We start from the raw sequence: 18,413 nt of genomic DNA, 5'->3' as shown, positions 1-18,413 counted from the left end.
GGAAATAACTCATGTAGAATATACTGCAACCTGGCCCATAGTGGCATAATGCTTTGCGAATGACCATCAGTTCACTAGGTCGTTCCTATATTCTGCCGTCGAGTAAATACTCTCCTGTACGCATCCATGATTTCGCCTCTCGAGATTCAAACCCAAGACCTATCAGTCTCGCGCACAAGCGCTTAACCACTAGACCACCGAAACGGCCGTCCAGTGTTTCCAGGTTTTCCATGGTGGTCTAGCTTCAATTGACTCATGCTTTCGACTGTGAAACATACTAAATCTCCACAAAACCCCTTCTGATTTTAGAGTAAAGCCTGATGACGATCTAATTGAAAGCAATTGTTCGCTTACATGTGTTGTTCTAATTTTCACAATGGAAATTAATATTCCGAAAATGTTAGTGGATATTTTGCAAAGTTTAAAGAGGCTGCTCAAAGCTAAATTATTTTCAGTTACTCTGTATGCTTAAAAAATCTTCAATGGAAAATCTGGGAAGCTGGTATAATAATGTTTGTTATTGATTCAGTTTTTTCAAATCATCCAGAATTTCAGCATAACTCGTAACAAAATTAATACATCATACTTATTTTTACTGAAGTAACTTTAAAGTCAAGTTTTTCCTCGATTTCATTTGGCATTTAAGTATTTAGGATTTGTTGGAACCTAAGAACCGGTTAAAAATTTGTAATCTTGAAAGTTTAGTGGAGTAAATTTATTGAAAAGCTCAGTGTTGAATGTTTAGACACATTGTAACCGGGTCGAAGTGACATGCAGAAACAACAAAGTCATTCAACCTAATGAAATATTCATTACAATTGAAATACAAGAGAAACATGAAAGCATTCCAAAGACTATGGGAACTGAAGTTATCTAGATACAAATGCAATAAGAATAAAGAAATATTAATTCCTTATCATGATATTTTGTGTTAGGAGATCCAATTATTATATCATGAATTCAAAATAGTCTAGAACAATCAACATAAACTGGTCGATAACAAGGGCGAATATATTAATCTAAGCTGGTAGCGTGGTGTGTGCTACTTATATCGATATAAGTAATATATATCGTGAGTCAGGAATAGAATGTCTGGCAGTAGAAGATCAAGAAGGAAAGAACGGAAACGGAAAGCAATTGGCATGAAAATACAGGAACAATGAAATCTGAGACGATTGATTGATATTTGCAAAAGGAACAGTCAAGTTTGAGACAATGGATTGACATTTTGAAAATTAGGTATTTACTGTATGATCCTCAGATTTTACTAAGATGTTCTGAAAGTTTGACTTCAAGTACATTCGATTGTTCCCACTGGTGTTCTTGTTCACTACAATAGTACAAGCAGAGCAGGAGCTAAAAAAATAGAACTCCTGAGTAATTTCTTTACAGTCCTGAGAAACAACACTGAATGGAAGTTTTTAAAATCATTAATGTAAAGTCATTTTTCTTTGAATTGTAATTTCAACAATCATAAGTCTTTCATTATACCTTTCTTCCTACAAACTAATTCTTTCTTCCTGTATTATATCCTTATATTCAGTCTCTCTTTTATATATTACTACCGTTGAAGTAACTACTATGAATTTGGTGTTCATTTTGTTGTGCTAATGAGGTGTGGCAACTTGGACTGATGCATATATGTGCCTGGTCTTACGTTGTAGTTGACAGACTATTATCTTGGTACATTATTGGAGAAGGAAGTTTCAGAATCTGTTCACGTTTACGATCAAAGGAATTGTATCTTCAATATATATATATAATTCCAGAGATTTCATATATTATGAAGGTATTCATCATCACAAACTGGCGTGAAATGAAGTGCCACTGAAAATCAATGAACATTTGACAACTGATTTATCTTGATTTAGTAATTTTTTAGCAACCTGCATCTACAAGATTGGACTTCTAGGACCCAGTACAATGTTTTTAGGTTTTTGAGTGTGAATACAATTTTTCATGTTTGCAACACTAATCAATTTGCGATATGATATAACTGTAATATATCGTCGTCTATGAGTTAGGGTTCGAATCCTGACATGAATAATTTTATAAATCAAAGTTAACCATAAGAAATTCATAAAATCCGCCATAAGCTAGTCACTAGTATCCAGACGATTGTTGTAGTTTTGTGAAGATATATGACTTCGTAAAGATCATTCTCATTTGAAACTGATTTCAATCTCTAGTAAGTTTATGAATATACGTTATCGATGAGCCTTGAACTAGGATGAAATTATCGTCACCTCTTCTTTGTTCTTCAATGATTCTTTAGTTGGCATTATTTTTCGATGAAAATTTACTTCTGATGTAAATATATATACTAGTAATAATAAGTTCCTTACAATGTATTGGCTATTAATCTTTGCCATATTGTATCATCAAAAAGAAATATGGAATGTCCATCTAATTATAAATTCAGTTTAATTTTGTATCATTCACTGAATGCGATTTTTGCACTGAGGAGAGGACTAGGTTATTGTTGTTGTCCTAAATTCAATATTTATTCGACAAACTAATGTACTTCATTACTATTACATAACATTATCAATTATTGCTTTCTCTGTTAAATAACTATAACTTTCTTGCTGTCGACTCATACGTATGTAAGTATTGATATTAATTTACATATCCTGAAATGAATGCTTATTTTATATACTTTCGTGTATTTCTCTCTTTCTCCTATTCTTGACTGATGTCATTTTATTCAATAAATTTTCGAATGTTTGGATATGTGTGTTAGATCCAGTCTATGTTGTTTTAATTAGTTGAGGTTGTACAAAAGTCAGATGGAAATTTGTGTTAGTCAAGCTTTTATAACAATATGGACTGATATAACTAATGTATATGACTTTTTCATCACCTGACCATCTCCATCTGAAAGAACCAAATATGTTATTTCACTTGTATTGTCTGTTTGAATCTTCTCGTCGTTATTCAGGATGCCAATTGATCAGTCTCTTTTAGCATATTATTATTATTACTATTATTATTATTATTATGAACGTTTAACACTAATTATTGATTTTATGAATCACTGTATTCATTGTTTAAGTGATCTATGGTATACTTTGTAATATAAATTTTAAAGGTTAAACTCCATGAAGTAATACAAATGTGTAATTGATGCTAATCAGTGATATAACTTTATTATTTCATTGTCGGATGATTTACTGATTTCTAATCCATTCAATTAATTTCCCTATAATCCCATCAAATGGGGCACCTTGAAAAAAATACATCTAATGCTCTACTTTCAAATTCTATAATATATAGACATTAGTGGGAGTGATTTGTCCGTCTCAAACAAAGTAGTGGCTAACTGGACTCATTAATTCAGTATATAACGTGTTAATCGTTTGAAGCGAACAGCACTGGGCTAGAGTCCCGGGGTGATTATGGACTCTGGGATATAGTGAGATCTTATGGCGAACTGTCATTAAAATTGATGACCTCAAGTGGTGTTCGTCAGGGCTGTCCACTCTTTCCATTCTTCTTTAACTTTATCGTAGACGTGCTTTTAGAAATAACACTTTCCTCATCCAAATTTAGGGGGGTTGAACTTCTACCAGGAGATTCACTTGTTGGTTTAGAATATGCCGATGAGATAGTTCTATTTGGTGAAGACGCTGACAAAATGCAGTCTTCTGACCACTATGAACAATAATGCAGGCATGTTCGGGATGCGATTCTCCCCCTCGAAGTGCAAAATGTTACTTCAGGATTGAAATTGCATCAACACCTGAACTAATGATAGGGAGTGAAGTAGTTCAGCGTGTTGACCGCTTCACTTATCTTGGGGGTCTCATCAGCCCTTGTGGTCTGGTGTGTGACGAAATCTCAGCACGGATACAGAAGGCTGGTCTGACTTTCACCAACTTGCGTCGTTTATGACGTAGGCGAGATATCCGTCTAGCAACCAAAGGACGGGTTTACTGTGCAGCCGTTCGTTCCTTCCTACTTTATGGCAGTGAAACATTGCCGATAAGAGTAGAGGATATTCGTAGGCTACTAGTATTCAATCATAGGTGTCTTCGAAGCATTGCTCGTATATCCTGGGATCACCGGGTAAGTAATGCAGTTGTTAGGAGACGGGTACTAGTTAAGGATGGCAACTCGACTGACGAAGTAGTGAAACTTCATAAGTTGAAATGGCTAGGACATGTGTTACGTGTGCCCAACCGCTGACTGCCCCAACGTGCAATGTTTTATGGTGTAGGAGTAGGTTGGAAGAAAGCTAGGGGCGGCCAGACCAAAACATGGCACAAATCCATGAAGTCGCTGACAAGTGGACTGAGCCATTTGGTAGGTGTAGACTACCTGGTTTCGATCCGCGAGATGATAGCAAACAATGGTTAGAGACCTTGAATGACATGGCTCAAAATCGTTTGCAATGACGGAGGTGCATCCATTGTTTGTGTTCTACCAAATTCTAATCTTCTGAATTCTTCATGTCCATGTCCTTTTTTTCTTTCCAAATTTATTTCACTGGATTATTCTCCTTGAATAGCATCTTCAGACCCCAATCTTTCGGATTACTGCTTATACTCTTACTACTTCCACCACTATGGGATTTGAATCGGTAACTGCATCTCTGTGCTAATGTGGTATGGCAACTCGAACTGATGTACGTACGTACGAAGTTCTACGTTGTGACTGACTGACTGACTGAAACCTTTTTCATATTTGTAATTGATATAGAGAGTTATTACTTTCTCAAGTGTTATGAATATTCTCTATAGAGATACGTTTACAACACTATGGTAGGTGGGCTTATATACTTCTATAATCTGATTGGTTGAAGCGGTTAATTACTACGAAGTTCGGCATTTGTTTTTAGGATTCTCCATACTTCAAAGGTCTTCTGTGTAATTATATGAACAATATCATTTGATTCATGTCCCCAGACTATAATTAAGGTAAGGTTTCAATTCGTATAACTAACGTTTTGTCTGTTTACTCTTCAGGATTCATACAATGTGGTGTTGTACAGACAACAATTTTCTATTTTACAAATTATTAATACTGTAACTATTCCATTCATTTGTACTGCATAAACAATTTTTTTAAAATCAAATACTGGTCATAATGAAAATACTGTATTTTACACTGATTAATTATAAAGTAGTGACCAATGTCATGTTTGCCTAGACCTTAATACCAATCGAGTCATGTTGATCAAGTTGCGTTGTTTTCATCGGTTGAATTACTGCTGAGTGCTAGTTATAAAACCAAACTTAAGTTCTAGTTGTCCTCCTAATTTCTTCCGAATACCTTGCATAATATTTTTCACTCAACGGTTTAACATCATTTAAAAATAAGTAAAAATAATTTTTTTCACTTATAAATATTACATTCTAAAGAGTTTCAGTTCAGTTTTTACAAAGTTATGAATTTAGATTTTATCCCACTATTTTATTTTGGTTGCCATAATTATTCTTTTACTTCGTTTTCATACTTCAGGAATCCATGTGAAGAGGATGTACAGAAGTGTACAGATGAAAAGAAAGGTAATTACTATTAACTAATTTTGTATTCATGAGAATTTTTTATTATATATAAATTTAATAAACATGATTAATGGTTATCATGAATTAAAGCATACGACCTTTGTAGATTTGACATGTAGATTATGTCGTTGTTAAATCAACCTTAACAGTGTTTAAAGATGGATAGTGACTAGCAGTGGAATTCAGGACTCACGTTTCGTCCTATTTGGGACTTGTCAGCTGGATGTACCTGCATCTCAGAGTTGATGTTCACTCTGGGACTTGAACCCAGTAACTTTCGCTTCGAACGTCATCGCGTTATCCACTCAGCTACTGAGTTCTGATAGCCACTTGCTTGTGCAATGGGGTGAAGTTGAAATTCATTTAGTATTACTTGTTTGGATCCTCCCATTGCTTACAATGCTTGTGAAATAAGGCCATATCGAGGCAATACGCATAGTATGCACATATGCCAATAAGAGACTGACCAGTTGCAGTCCTAAACATCAATAGAAAGATTCGAACAAGTAATACTAAGTGAATTTAACAGTGTTTAGTTCAAAAATATAACTTTGAACATTGAAGTAATTCTTTGAATTTTTAATCATGTCAAACAAAATGTATTTACATAATATTAGTAATAGTTGTATGGAAATATCATTTGTTAAAGGGTTAAATGTGTAAATCCTTATTTTATTAGTTTAGGTTATATAATAAGTGTGAACCGATGCATAATTGACACTATGGTTATAGATTTTGGCTTGGTTATTTAGTTGACATTTATTTACCCATGTGCCTTTTTAATGTATGCCAGGTAAAATTGTTGTATATGTTGAAGGTCATTGTAATAGCATGAATTGTTTTTTAGTTCACGATAATATGGTATGATATTTTGTTCACTTTGGTATTTACCTTTCGGTTTGGCTTTAATAATTAGAATTGCTAATTATTTCATTTCGTAATTAGAATGCTTAGGCGGATACAAACTTCCACATGACCCTTATTATTCATATTAGTGTAGTAAATAAGAGAAAAAATATCAGAGAAAAACAATTTTTAGATGTAAAAACAAAATTATTTACTTGGCTCAGGTTTTGTCTAGTTTAGAAATAATTGTCATTTTAAAATAAGTTAGAGAAGTATAGGAGCTGACTAAGCACTAATTGATTCTTCCCACTTGAGGGCGATACCATATTTTCAAATCTTTATAGTAAAGGAAAGTCTGAATCTAATGTCTTATGTTTTAATTTCTGGTATAACATGTATTTTTATTATAATAAATTAGGGAAGGATTAAGTTTTCTAGTCAGGTCTTAATTTTATTGGGTTTTGAGTAACTCATGAAATCCATATCTTCTAAACGTTTTGCATGGTTTTCAGTCATGTTTTATTCTCGTGTTTAGTATTCTGTATATAAGCATGTGATTTTTCAAAGAATAAACCTATTATTCTGTCTAATGGCCTTGTCTTTGATATCATTTCATTTCTGCGATTTAAGTCAATAATTCAGTCTTCTGAATAACCGTAGCTTAGAAAATTTTTATCGTTCTATTCCTATAGATTATGTTGGGATTTCGTCCATTAATTTGAAGATCAAAAAATCATTCACCATAATCCCACTCCTTCATAACAAATTGTTTTACGAAATTTCTATCATCTCAATTAATTAAGACAAGGAAATATTTGTTATTTTTCAAGAGGTTGGTGTGTTAAGGCACACCTACTTAAAACTACTGTTCATATGAGATGACAATTTTATTTTGATTGTTATCAGTATTCATTTTCAGTCGAATGCATATATGGGATAAATGGGTCACTTTTTTACAACAAATATGATTAGGCACCTTTTTAACACGTAACTACAGTGTGTGTACATTGGTAAAAATACTAGAATTATTGTCTTATAGTTCCTATACATTCCACGTAATCAGTGTTTTAATCCCTCAAAATCACAAGCTTGTTAGTCAAACAACTGAGTTTAGGGATTGTTGTAAGGATTACAAACATAATTACCTCTTTTATTTCTCTACCTTTTTGTTGCTAAAATCTCAAATATTTCAAAGGGCTTGAACTACCCTTTCCTATTTTCTCATCTTAAAAAAATCACTTTTATTATTTCATAGTTTGGTTCAAGAGATTTTGTAGAGACTGAGTTAAATTCTTGAGTCATATTTGCAAGAGACCGATTTCAGTTAGCATAACATTGGAAATCAGAGAGCACTGGACTACTGTTTCGTTCTAACATCTGGGGACTCATCAGTGCGTCCCTACTATCCAACTAAAAATCGAATTGTTATATCCTATCATCTGTGAAATATCACGTGAAATAATTGCTAATCAGAATATTAACTTGTATGAACTTGTCCCTGTGCTAAACCAACGATGCATCAGTGCAGCCTTAAGTTAACTCTGAGTCCTTATTGGTCCTCTGTAAAGTAGCTTTCCACCTAGCCCAGCCTGTTCAGTCCAGAACACAAATATCAGCCTTCACCGTGTGAAGCGTATATTTCAGACATACGTAGTTTATGTACAAGCGGACCAAACCTCATCATATCATTAACCGGAAAATAACAATTATACAAGATCAAGCCGAAAGTAGCTGTGAATATAGGAGACTGTAACTGATAGATTGGGAATAAGTTAAGAATGATTAACCTCATAACAGTAACCGACAGGTCAAATGAAAGCTTATGATAAAAGAATATATATATACATTATCTAGTTATTCAATAATTATGCGATAAGAATATATATAATAATACTCTGTCAATAATTCCTAGCAATTATCACTCATTCTTCACCCGAACAAAACACGAACCTAGGACATTTCAGTTTTTTGTAACCATTAAAACCACTGAGTCAACGTCTAATGGTGCAACTCCAGCTTCAATCAATTTGTGATGTAGCTCGACTATCATCCAATGGTGTTAAGTGCTCTCTGGTTTCTAATCGTACCTTAACTGAAATCGTTCACGCATTTATTTTTGTTAATGTTATTTTCAAAATTTAATAGTCGGATAACTAGACAAACTAAACAAACTTTTACTAAATAACAATGTCTTAATCATCTGACTAATAATGCTTTGTTGATAAAATATTTTATTCAAACTACATCGCTTCAAGCTTCTGACTCTTATGAACTAGTTTTCGTGTGTATTATTTGTATACTATTTTACAAATTAGATCAATTACGTGTATACTGAGATCAGTTAATTTATATTAACCCATTCAATAACTCTTTCTTTTAAATTGATCTTTTCTTTGAAAACTGATCATTAAAACATATAAGAGTCTTTTCTAATCCTCTGTTTGGGAAATATATCCTGAAGCTAGTCACTATTGGTATGACTTTACAGTTTTTTATTTATTTAAACACATAAATGTTGGTACAAGGAAGCACCAGTTAGATATACGCCGCACAAATCTCATTCGGTTTGTGTGAGGGCTGTGATACCGCCCGGGTGCTCAAACTAAAGCAGGTGGTTTTCTTAGGGGACCACACCCGGAGCCTTTGACCTAAAGGTCTGATCCACAAGGCAGTGGAGCATCGTGAGAAGATGCAGTCCCATGGTAGCCGGTGACCAACGATTGATTCATACTCCATTTGTTCCTTCAGGATACTGGAGCCCATGTGCACCATTGGTTTGGAATCATGGTTTTCCAACTCCCCTAGGTGGACTCGCGGTGTCCACCAACTCGCTTAAAGCGCCGGACATTCGTTTTTCATCCTCTCAATTTCGTAAACAACAGTAATGCTGTGAGAAGACAGTGAGTATGACTTCCCTGGCAGAGGCTATATATGCGTGGTCATGTGAGAGCATTTGGAGAGGGAGAGCTGACTCTCCCCACCCTCGGCCGTACCAGGGCATTTGGGGGCTATACAGTTATTACTAGTTAAATGATGTAGGTTTTTTGAAGATATTTGAAGTTATGTTTCATTGTCGTTATATCTTAAATGATTGATTTTCTCTACAATCTTATATATTAATGACAAAGTAAAAATCTAGAAACTTCGAATGTAACAGTATGAAAATTCAAACACTTCAAACAGTTGTGACGAAATTAACAATGTCTAAAATGTAGCAAAACTTTTCACAAATTGAAATCATTCGAAACTTTTCATCGGTCATTAAATTTATAAGATTTCATAACTTATTAACTATTTAGTCTAATTTTAAATTGTAACGTTCGAATTCTCTCAAATGTGATTAATTTAGTGTTTTACAATCAGGATAAATTAGTTGATTCTATTAGACTTGGTTTACTTCAGAACTAATAATGAAGTTGATTAGAGTGATTTATAAATTATGAGATTAAAAACGGATAATTGAAATTTCATATTCCATTATGGTTGAAGCAGAATATTGTATACGCCACGTAGTCATATCAAAGAAATTACCAACCAGTGTTTAAAGGAGAGAACTCTCACAATCCACTTCAAATTAACAGGGGGATATGCAATTACTAGTTAATTTAATTGAATGGAATTCATCACTATAAATCAGTTTCCTTCAATATGAGAAAGCGTTTGACTGTGTGGATAGGAGAACATTATGGAACCTTCTTTGACACTATAGAGCACCTGAGAAAATCACCAACATCATCCAGGTTTCACACGACACATTACACTGCAAAGTGGTACACGGAGGACAGCTGACAAATACACTCCAAGTGAGGACCGGAGTCAGATAAGGATGCCTACTCTCCCACTTCCTCTTCCTTCTGCTGGTCGACCGGATTATGAAGACTTGAATATCTGACGACAAGCACGGAATAAAATGGACAGCTCGAAATCAACTAGACGATCTGAACATCTCAGATGACCTGACCCTTCTATCCCATACACATGAACAAATGTAGATGAAGACAACTAATGTAGTAGCAGCCTCTGCATCAGTAGGCCTCAACATACACAAGGGAAAAGCAAGATCCTCAAATACAGCACAGAGAACACTAACCCAATCACACTTGATAGAAAAACTGTGGATGGTGTGGAATGTTTCACTTATCTGGGTAGCATCATTGTTGAACGTGGAGGATCTGATGCAGACGTGAATGCGAGGATTGGGAAAGTGCAGCCTTCCTACCATTGGAGAACATATGGAACTCGAAACAACTATCTGCAAGCCGATATCAGAGTCACAATCTTCAATACGAACGTCAAAACACTTAGTTCTACTATACGGAGTTGAAACTCCGAGAACTATCACAACCATCATCGAGGAGGTACAAGTATTTCCAAACAATTGTCTACTCAAGATACTGAATGTCCGTTGACCGGATACCATGAGCAACATCCTAGTGTGGAAGAGAACAAACCAGCTTCCAGTTGAAGGGGGAATTAGGGAAAGACGATGGGAGTGGATAAGACACACATTGAGGAAATCACGAGTTTTCATCACGAAGCAAACCCTAACTTGGAGTCGTGAATGGAAACGAAAACGATGAAGACCAAAGAATATATTGAGTGAGGAAGTGTGTGCAAGCATCAAAAGAATGAATAGCAATCGGAAACAATTGAAAATGAGAGCCCAGGGCAGAGTAGATTGGAGATTGGTGGTCGGTGGCCTATGCTTCATGAGAGGTAACAGGCGTAAGTAAGTTATTTCACTCAGTCGCCTGGTAGTATTTTTTATGGTTCTCGGTTAGTTTTTGTTTTCTAAATGACTTCAATTAGACAATCAAGCACTGAATAGGAGAGAGCAATAAAAAACTACTTTGTTTAAGCATCATCTGTATGCGTCTACAACTCATATTTCCAACTCTTGTAGATGTTAGCCTTAGTAAACAGACTAACCGATGGTTGGTATACTGAAACTAATGTTCAACTAGCTAGCTGATAACTAAACACGCCGAGAACAATTTATATTCATTTCACATATATCGGTTAATTGTTTTCTTGTTGCATTTAGACGCAATAACCGAAAAGCCTAAATCACCAGAATTATCAACTGTTGATGGTCAAACAATTTCAAAACAAGTCAATAAAAGTTTGGTTGATTCAAATAGCTTGATTGACTCATCATCATCATCAGCTCATCAACGTTCTTCCCTGGTACCCAATACTGTTAAATTACCCTCAGTGTCTAATGATCGTATTATTTCCACACAGGAAAAACAGTTATTACCAGAGCCCGTCTCTGAGAAACGGATGAATACATCGGATCAAAGGGTAAATAAACTCAGGTTTAATCTGAGTTTTTTTAATGTTTCCTATGTCAAATTTTCAATAGCGAATTTATTATCGATGGAAAGTACTTTTTGAAAGCTTTTAGTGAATAGTTCAAATTTGCAGGCCAACTGATTAGGTTCTAATTATTCAAACGACCTTGTGAGAGCTAAGTGACCTAGAGCTACTTCTTTCTATCGTTTCATGTCATCAAGATAGCGGTAATATGAAGGAGGAATTTATAATACACAAAAATGAGATTGCAAAGTAAATACTGTTTTTAACATGATTAAAGAATATCCTCAGAATTTATATTTGTTCTGTCTTGAGGTTGAAGAACATTTGGTGAAGAAAGTCATCGATATGACTCTAAAGTATGTATCCTAGGGAGACCTTATACAGTAATAAATAGCTTTCTAAACAAATTCTACATCCATTTCAATAACTCTTTCTGGATAACCAAGGGATATTGGTGACTATAAAAATTCCATAAAGAAATTATATATATATATATATAATTATTGTAAATTTTTTGTGAACGGGCTGACCAAAATAACATGTGAACAGCGACCGCGGGTAAGTGAGTAATGCAGTTAATCACGATAGCCTGCACACGTTTACATCTCACCTATAAGATGGCCTTGTGACATCATATGGTGTCTCTGACTTTGCTATCAATATCATTTGCAAACTTCCTCTCACAAATTTTTTCTTAATGTTCATGAAGTTGTGGGTCACATATTGAGTGGTCGTACTTTACTATAGGAAATGTATAAATTCGGTTATAAAATACATGGCTGCAAATATTTTCAGTTTCCTCCATTTTTGTTATACTGACTCAGTGTAAAACTAGTAAGCTGGTTTATTATAAAATTTCGTTAGTTTTTCTGTTTTTCAACTAACGTTTTTCTGAAACATCTTCATTCATTTGGGTATATGGTTACTTAATGAAGTTATCAGTTCCCAAAATAACCGGAAGTTACATTTGTAAAAATAAAACAAAATCACTTAAAATACAATTAGTCAAATTTTATCGGTTGTTACTTGTATGAAATAATAATTTCTCGTGTTCAATTTAGAACTGATACCCTAATTCTATTAATAATTACAAATTCGTGTATTCTTCTTTGAGACATACTATAATATGAGGATTAGTCAAATACACTTTAGCGTGCGCTAAAATAAAAAATAGATAGAGTTGAATCTGAACTGACAATCTGATGATTAAAAGTCAACTGCTCTAATCATTGCGCTTGACTTAGTTTTCATGACAACTAAATTTTCATAAAATATTTAATTACTCATTATTCAACGTTTTCAGGAATCGTAACTAAATTAGTTCAGCTACAATAACACATCTGTTTTGAGCAATTCTTTTTTGTAGGAAAGTTAATGAAAAACCATTTTGCCTAATATTGTGAAAAAAGAATTCATTGTCTGTTTTACATAACCATATCCATACACACTTTTTAGTTTTAAAGAAACTAATAGATAAACAATTTGATTAATGATTGAGTTAAAACCGACTGATTATTATGAAACTTTGCGACAAATATTCATCTTTATTTCCAAATGTATTTGAGGATAAAGATATTAATTAATATGTTCATAGTTGAAAGCGTGAGTCAATTGAAGTTGAACCACCAGGAAAAACCTGGAAGCACTGAACGGCAGTTTCATCCCATCGTGGGACTCCTCAGCAGTGCGCATCTACGACCTCGCCTCACGAGATTCGAACCCAGGACCTACTAGTCTCGCGCCAGAGCACTTAACCGACAGACCACTGAGCCGGCATTCGATGGTGTTTATGTCTAACTTCAACCAATCCACGAAATTGAGCAACCGTTCACTAATTGTCTTCAGTCAGTTCCTAGCTCACAACAGACGTGGTTTGAACTCCACTGGTCACTGCTTCTCACTAGAACTCCAGGATTTACCTCTCAAAGTCAGTCACTAGTAAGCATATGATTATTATTATCAGAAGGGGTTTTGTGGAGATTTTAGTATTTTCATAGTTGAAAGCGTGAGTCAATTGAGACCGGTAGGTCCTAGGTTCGAATCTCGCGAGGCGGGGTCGTGGATGCGCACTGCTGAGGAGTCCCACAATAGAACGAAACGGCCGTTCCGTGCTTCCAGGTTTTCCATGGTGGTCTAGCTTTAATTGACTCACGCTTTCAACAATGAAAATAACAAAACTCCACAAAACTCCTTCTGATAATTAATATGTTGTTTTTCAAATGTGAAATTTTTTGATGTTTCATTAAAACTACATTTCTTACATAACGTTAAATTGTTATCATTCAAATTTTTGTACTTTTTTTCTTTAATGAAGCAAGATCTCACAGCTGATCAATCAATAATGCGCAGTGGTTATAAACTCTCTTCAAAGTTAACGAATTTCTTAAATAGCAGTGGTAGATCACGAGAAAATGATCCAACTTCATATGTTTTATCTTCACCATGTTTAAGTGTTAATAATACAGCTTACGATGGACAGACTAGTAATGAAGCTGATAAGTTTTTACTTGATGTTTACAATAGAAGAATTATGAATCCTTTAAGAAATAAAAAATTACTACATCATACTAATACTACTGTATCAAGACGACGTCATCTTTCGCATAATTTAACTCCAAGTATTCCAACGATTGTAGAAGACCAAGAATTAACTAAATCTAATGGTAATAATCAACTTCATATTGGTCAAGATTTTAGTTCTGCCATAACTGTTGCAAATTTGGGACGTGATAAACGTCGAATATCTGTGGATCGAAATTTAATCAATTCAGGTCTTATTCATAGTTCTATTGCAAGTGCATTAACTACTTATCATCCACAAAAAATAGAATTTTGCAAAATAGACTCGAAACCTGTTCTAGTTGCATTACCTCATGAATCTATCAGCATTGAAGATTATTCACGACCTCTTTATCGAAGTGATATATTTTTCAGGTAATCAAACTAGTAGTTTATAAATAATATTTAAATGTTATTTTGTAAAAATGTATTATTTAATTTAAACAAGATTTTTTCTTTTTTTTTATAATATCATATTATTAGTCCACTAAGATAGATAACATCATTTTGGTTTGACAACATTTACTGTTGTTTTGACAGGCCACATGAGAACATGTTTTATATTATTTAGTCTCAGTTTAAAAAGAGTACTAGTAAAACTACATTGAGTTCATTACTTTTCAGTTTGTCAAATATCAAGAATGTTTTATTAGGTTGGTTGTGACTAGAAGTTCGTTGTGTAAGTTCTTCAGTTTTGTCTGAAACAAGATTCATAACTATAGCTCAGTTTCTATTACGTTTGATCGATAAACAAACCCACATTACACAACATAACACAACAAACATCACATTATGAAATGCTCACCACCTTGATTTGATCTGAACTTGGTGTGATTTTATGCTTTGTCTGTTTGCCAACCAAAAACGTGTACATTTTTTACAAGCCAGACTAAGCTTCATTGACTTATTTGTGTCCTCTAGTTGCTAATCGATATACAGCATATTTTTCGCCCCCTTTCTCCATTTAATCGATCGTATTGATTTCTGTTTTTGGCACTAATCATATTTGTTTACTTTATAAATATTGAGTTTTAAAAGCCAAATAAATGACTTATTTTCAACTTTAGACAGGGTAAAACACTATGCTCGATAGCCTAGGAACTTATTTGGCAAATTCATCTGTAGATAATTAAGTTCCCTAGTTTCATTTGTTCTCTGTCTTCTAATTAATCTTCAATTCCATCCCTTTATTTTTTGTCTATCGTGTTTTTGATATTTAGATTTCTATCGAGTCCAATACTAGTTCGTTTTCTTGTGTTCTCGTCTTGTTAGTTTCCTTACTCGTTAAATTCCAGCTCAGAGATATACAAGTTAAGCGTTTATGCGCATGACTGAAGGTCCTGGGTTCGAGTCCTTTTGGTGTAGAATCGTGGATGCGTATTGTTGAGGAGTCCCATAGTAGGACGAAACGGCTGTCTAGTGCTTCCAGGTTTTCCATAGTGGTCTGGCTGTAATTGACTCATGAATTCAACTATTAAAAATGTAAAAATGTCCATTTGTGAAAAGATATTTGAAGCTTATTAAACAATGAGAGAATAAACTACGCTAAGAGCAATTAGAACTGACAATTTTTTTTATCATAATGTAACTGAACTGGAAAAAATGATTTGAATGAGAATAATAATTTATGTGATGACCTTGACATCAATCTTTTAAAAATAAAATACGATTATTTGCTTATATTTAACAAACAAAAGTACAAGAAGAAAATTTTAACAACCATCCTTTAACAAACGTTTTCTTCTTAACTAGTTTATCGATTTATTAAGTTGATTTAGGCAATAACGTTTACAAATTTAATTGGATTCTTCATAGAGATTATGTTGGCTAAAAGTTGACGATTACCGGAACCAGGATACAGGACACGTTTATGAAGTTGATGACTGCTTTTAATTCAAGCATATAGTGAGGTATAGACTATGTGTCTAGTATTCTCCAGATGTTACCAATCAATGATTGGACAAAATCAATCGAATAGAGGATTATCTATCATAATGACTATCTAATTTTCTTTCTTTTGAATCGTCAATATTAGTCTTTATTTTCTTTCTTTTACACAACATATGTCCTAAATGACCGTTTCACAATCTTATTTTCTGTTGCCTTTCTCTTCTTTCTTCCGCTTCAGATTTTGTCAAATTTAACTCTAATTCATTTTGTTTGACTTGGTTTCATCATTGTTATGTATGTTTACCTATCGTAGATTTCTTGTTAAAACTATGTTGAATACTTGATAGATTGAGCTGTTTTATGGAATTTCAAAATTTCTATGACAGTTAAATATTAGAGGAAATAAATATGGTAAATTATTGTTCAGTGGTGTTCACTACAACTGCCCTCTTTCTGCATTTTTATTTAATTTTATCACATATGTGCTTTCAGAAAAAAGCACTTTCATTTGAGGTTATAGGAATTTGACCCCTTGCTAGAAGATTCACTTGTCAATGTAAAGTATGAAGCTCGTGTAGTTTTGTCTGACATTTGCAAAGTTTCCTAAACCTTTTGAATAATAATCCAATGATTTTAGGGTGCGTTTCTGTCCTCATGCCCCCTTAATATGAATTAGTCTGAGTCAATCCCTAGTTTGACCATAAATAATGAGTCTAGTAATTGATTTCTTTAACTTCTTCAATTAGCTAGGAAGTTTCTACTGCACAACAATTCGTTCGGCTTTTCTCTTTAGCTGTGAAACATGGCTTATTAATGTTTAGGCCCAGGTTAAATGGTAAGCTGATTAGTGAGACGATAAGCAGTCTTTGACTGCTTAGGTTAGGACTTGTATTGCACATATACCAAGCCATTACCTATTCTGTTGAGCAACGCTGACTGGTTTATGAGCAAGCAATTAAAATTTAGTGGTGTGTGAACATCAACTCTGAGATGCAGGTACATCCGGCTGACGAGTCCCAAATTGGACGAAACGCGCGTCCTGGATTCCACTGCTAGCCACTATCCATCTTTGCTTACAAAAAATGGTAGTTTTTATAATCACTAAGAGAATGTGATAAAATTTCCACGAATAACAATTTCGCAATCCAAAATGATAATAAAGAGGGAAACCAAATGACTGACTACTTAGGAATAAAATGAAATTGTGCATTCTATACTTTCGTTCCCGACATATGTATCAACATAGCTGGTTTTTTCAGGTGTTTTCAAAATTTCCGCTATTCATATTAACTACTTATAAGTACTAAAAGTTATTACCCGAAAACTCTAAGATTTTGATAATTGAATTTCATGCCACTTTGAGAATAGGACCAACTTTCCGTTTTCTTCCTTTTCTTCTTCTTTTGTGAATATGATATCGTCGAAAATGTTTTTAATCATTTTATCAGTATTCTGGGGTTTTTCTCGCCCCAGTATAAAAAATATATCATTTGCATAACGTATGGAAGTCTGGTTTGATTATTAATAGAAATGTACCCTCGAGGTTTCTCATCACAGGTTCGGCGATCAGTCCTGACGTGGAGGATCCCACTAAAGTTTCTGTGGTATTTTTGTAAATCTGAATGTTTTCATAAAACGTAGTCAAGTCCCTGAGTGAACGTAGACTCTGAAATACAGATAGATCCAGCTGACGAGTTCTAAATAGAACCACACTGCTAGCCACCATCCATATCTGTCTAAAACGCTGGAGATTTAATAGCAATATCTATCTAATCCACACAGGATGCAGATATGAAATAAGAAACTGATTAATTTCTATCCTAAACAACGATGGAAAGAGTCAAACAACCAATACAAATGAATTAAAATTCATCTTTAGGAAATCCACTATTATTCAAAGGTATTAGGCTATAATTTTACATTTGAAGAAGAGCGATAATCAACTGATTGAAGCATTCAATTTTCAACTATCAGGTCAAAAGTTCATATATATATATATATATAATATTCGATTTATGTAGTCGGGTAGTTCCATTATTTCTCGCGCAGCAAAAGTATTGGTCAAAGTTAACCATACTAACTTGTACTTGGTGATAAACATGGGTCAAACTATTCTTGATCGCATTTCTTTTCGGTAAATGTAAACAAAAGAATTCTAATAATGATATATGTTTATGTGTTTATCAGATATTCATCAGTAGCGAAACACAATAGCCTTTAGAAGTGTAAACTGATGTGAATTCTATGGGATTACTCAAAATTTATGAGATAAATGTTATTGATACAATT

The 18,413-nt window shown here is 33.9% G+C and overlaps 1 protein-coding gene across 1 annotated transcript in view; it reads left to right on the top strand.

Annotated features, from left to right (window-relative positions):
• The window catches only part of Smp_168000 (putative monocarboxylate transporter), a gene marked incomplete at both ends in the record, with an annotated part of 42,570 nt that overhangs the window by 7,992 nt on the left and 16,165 nt on the right, over positions 1-18,413 (top strand). Inside the window, 4 exons of the mRNA XM_018794184.1 lie at positions 4,702-4,763; positions 5,464-5,510; positions 11,401-11,660; positions 13,990-14,609. Of these exons, the coding sequence (XP_018648622.1) occupies positions 4,702-4,763; positions 5,464-5,510; positions 11,401-11,660; positions 13,990-14,609 (989 nt within the window). The remainder of the gene's footprint in view (positions 1-4,701; positions 4,764-5,463; positions 5,511-11,400; positions 11,661-13,989; positions 14,610-18,413) is intronic.

Source organism: Schistosoma mansoni, chromosome 1, assembly GCF_000237925.1.
Source record: "Schistosoma mansoni strain Puerto Rico chromosome 1, complete genome".
In the NCBI taxonomy this organism is placed as follows: Eukaryota; Metazoa; Platyhelminthes; class Trematoda; order Strigeidida; family Schistosomatidae; genus Schistosoma; species Schistosoma mansoni.
Note: the sequence above shows the minus strand (reverse complement) of the source record. Positions and strands in the feature narration are given on the sequence as shown.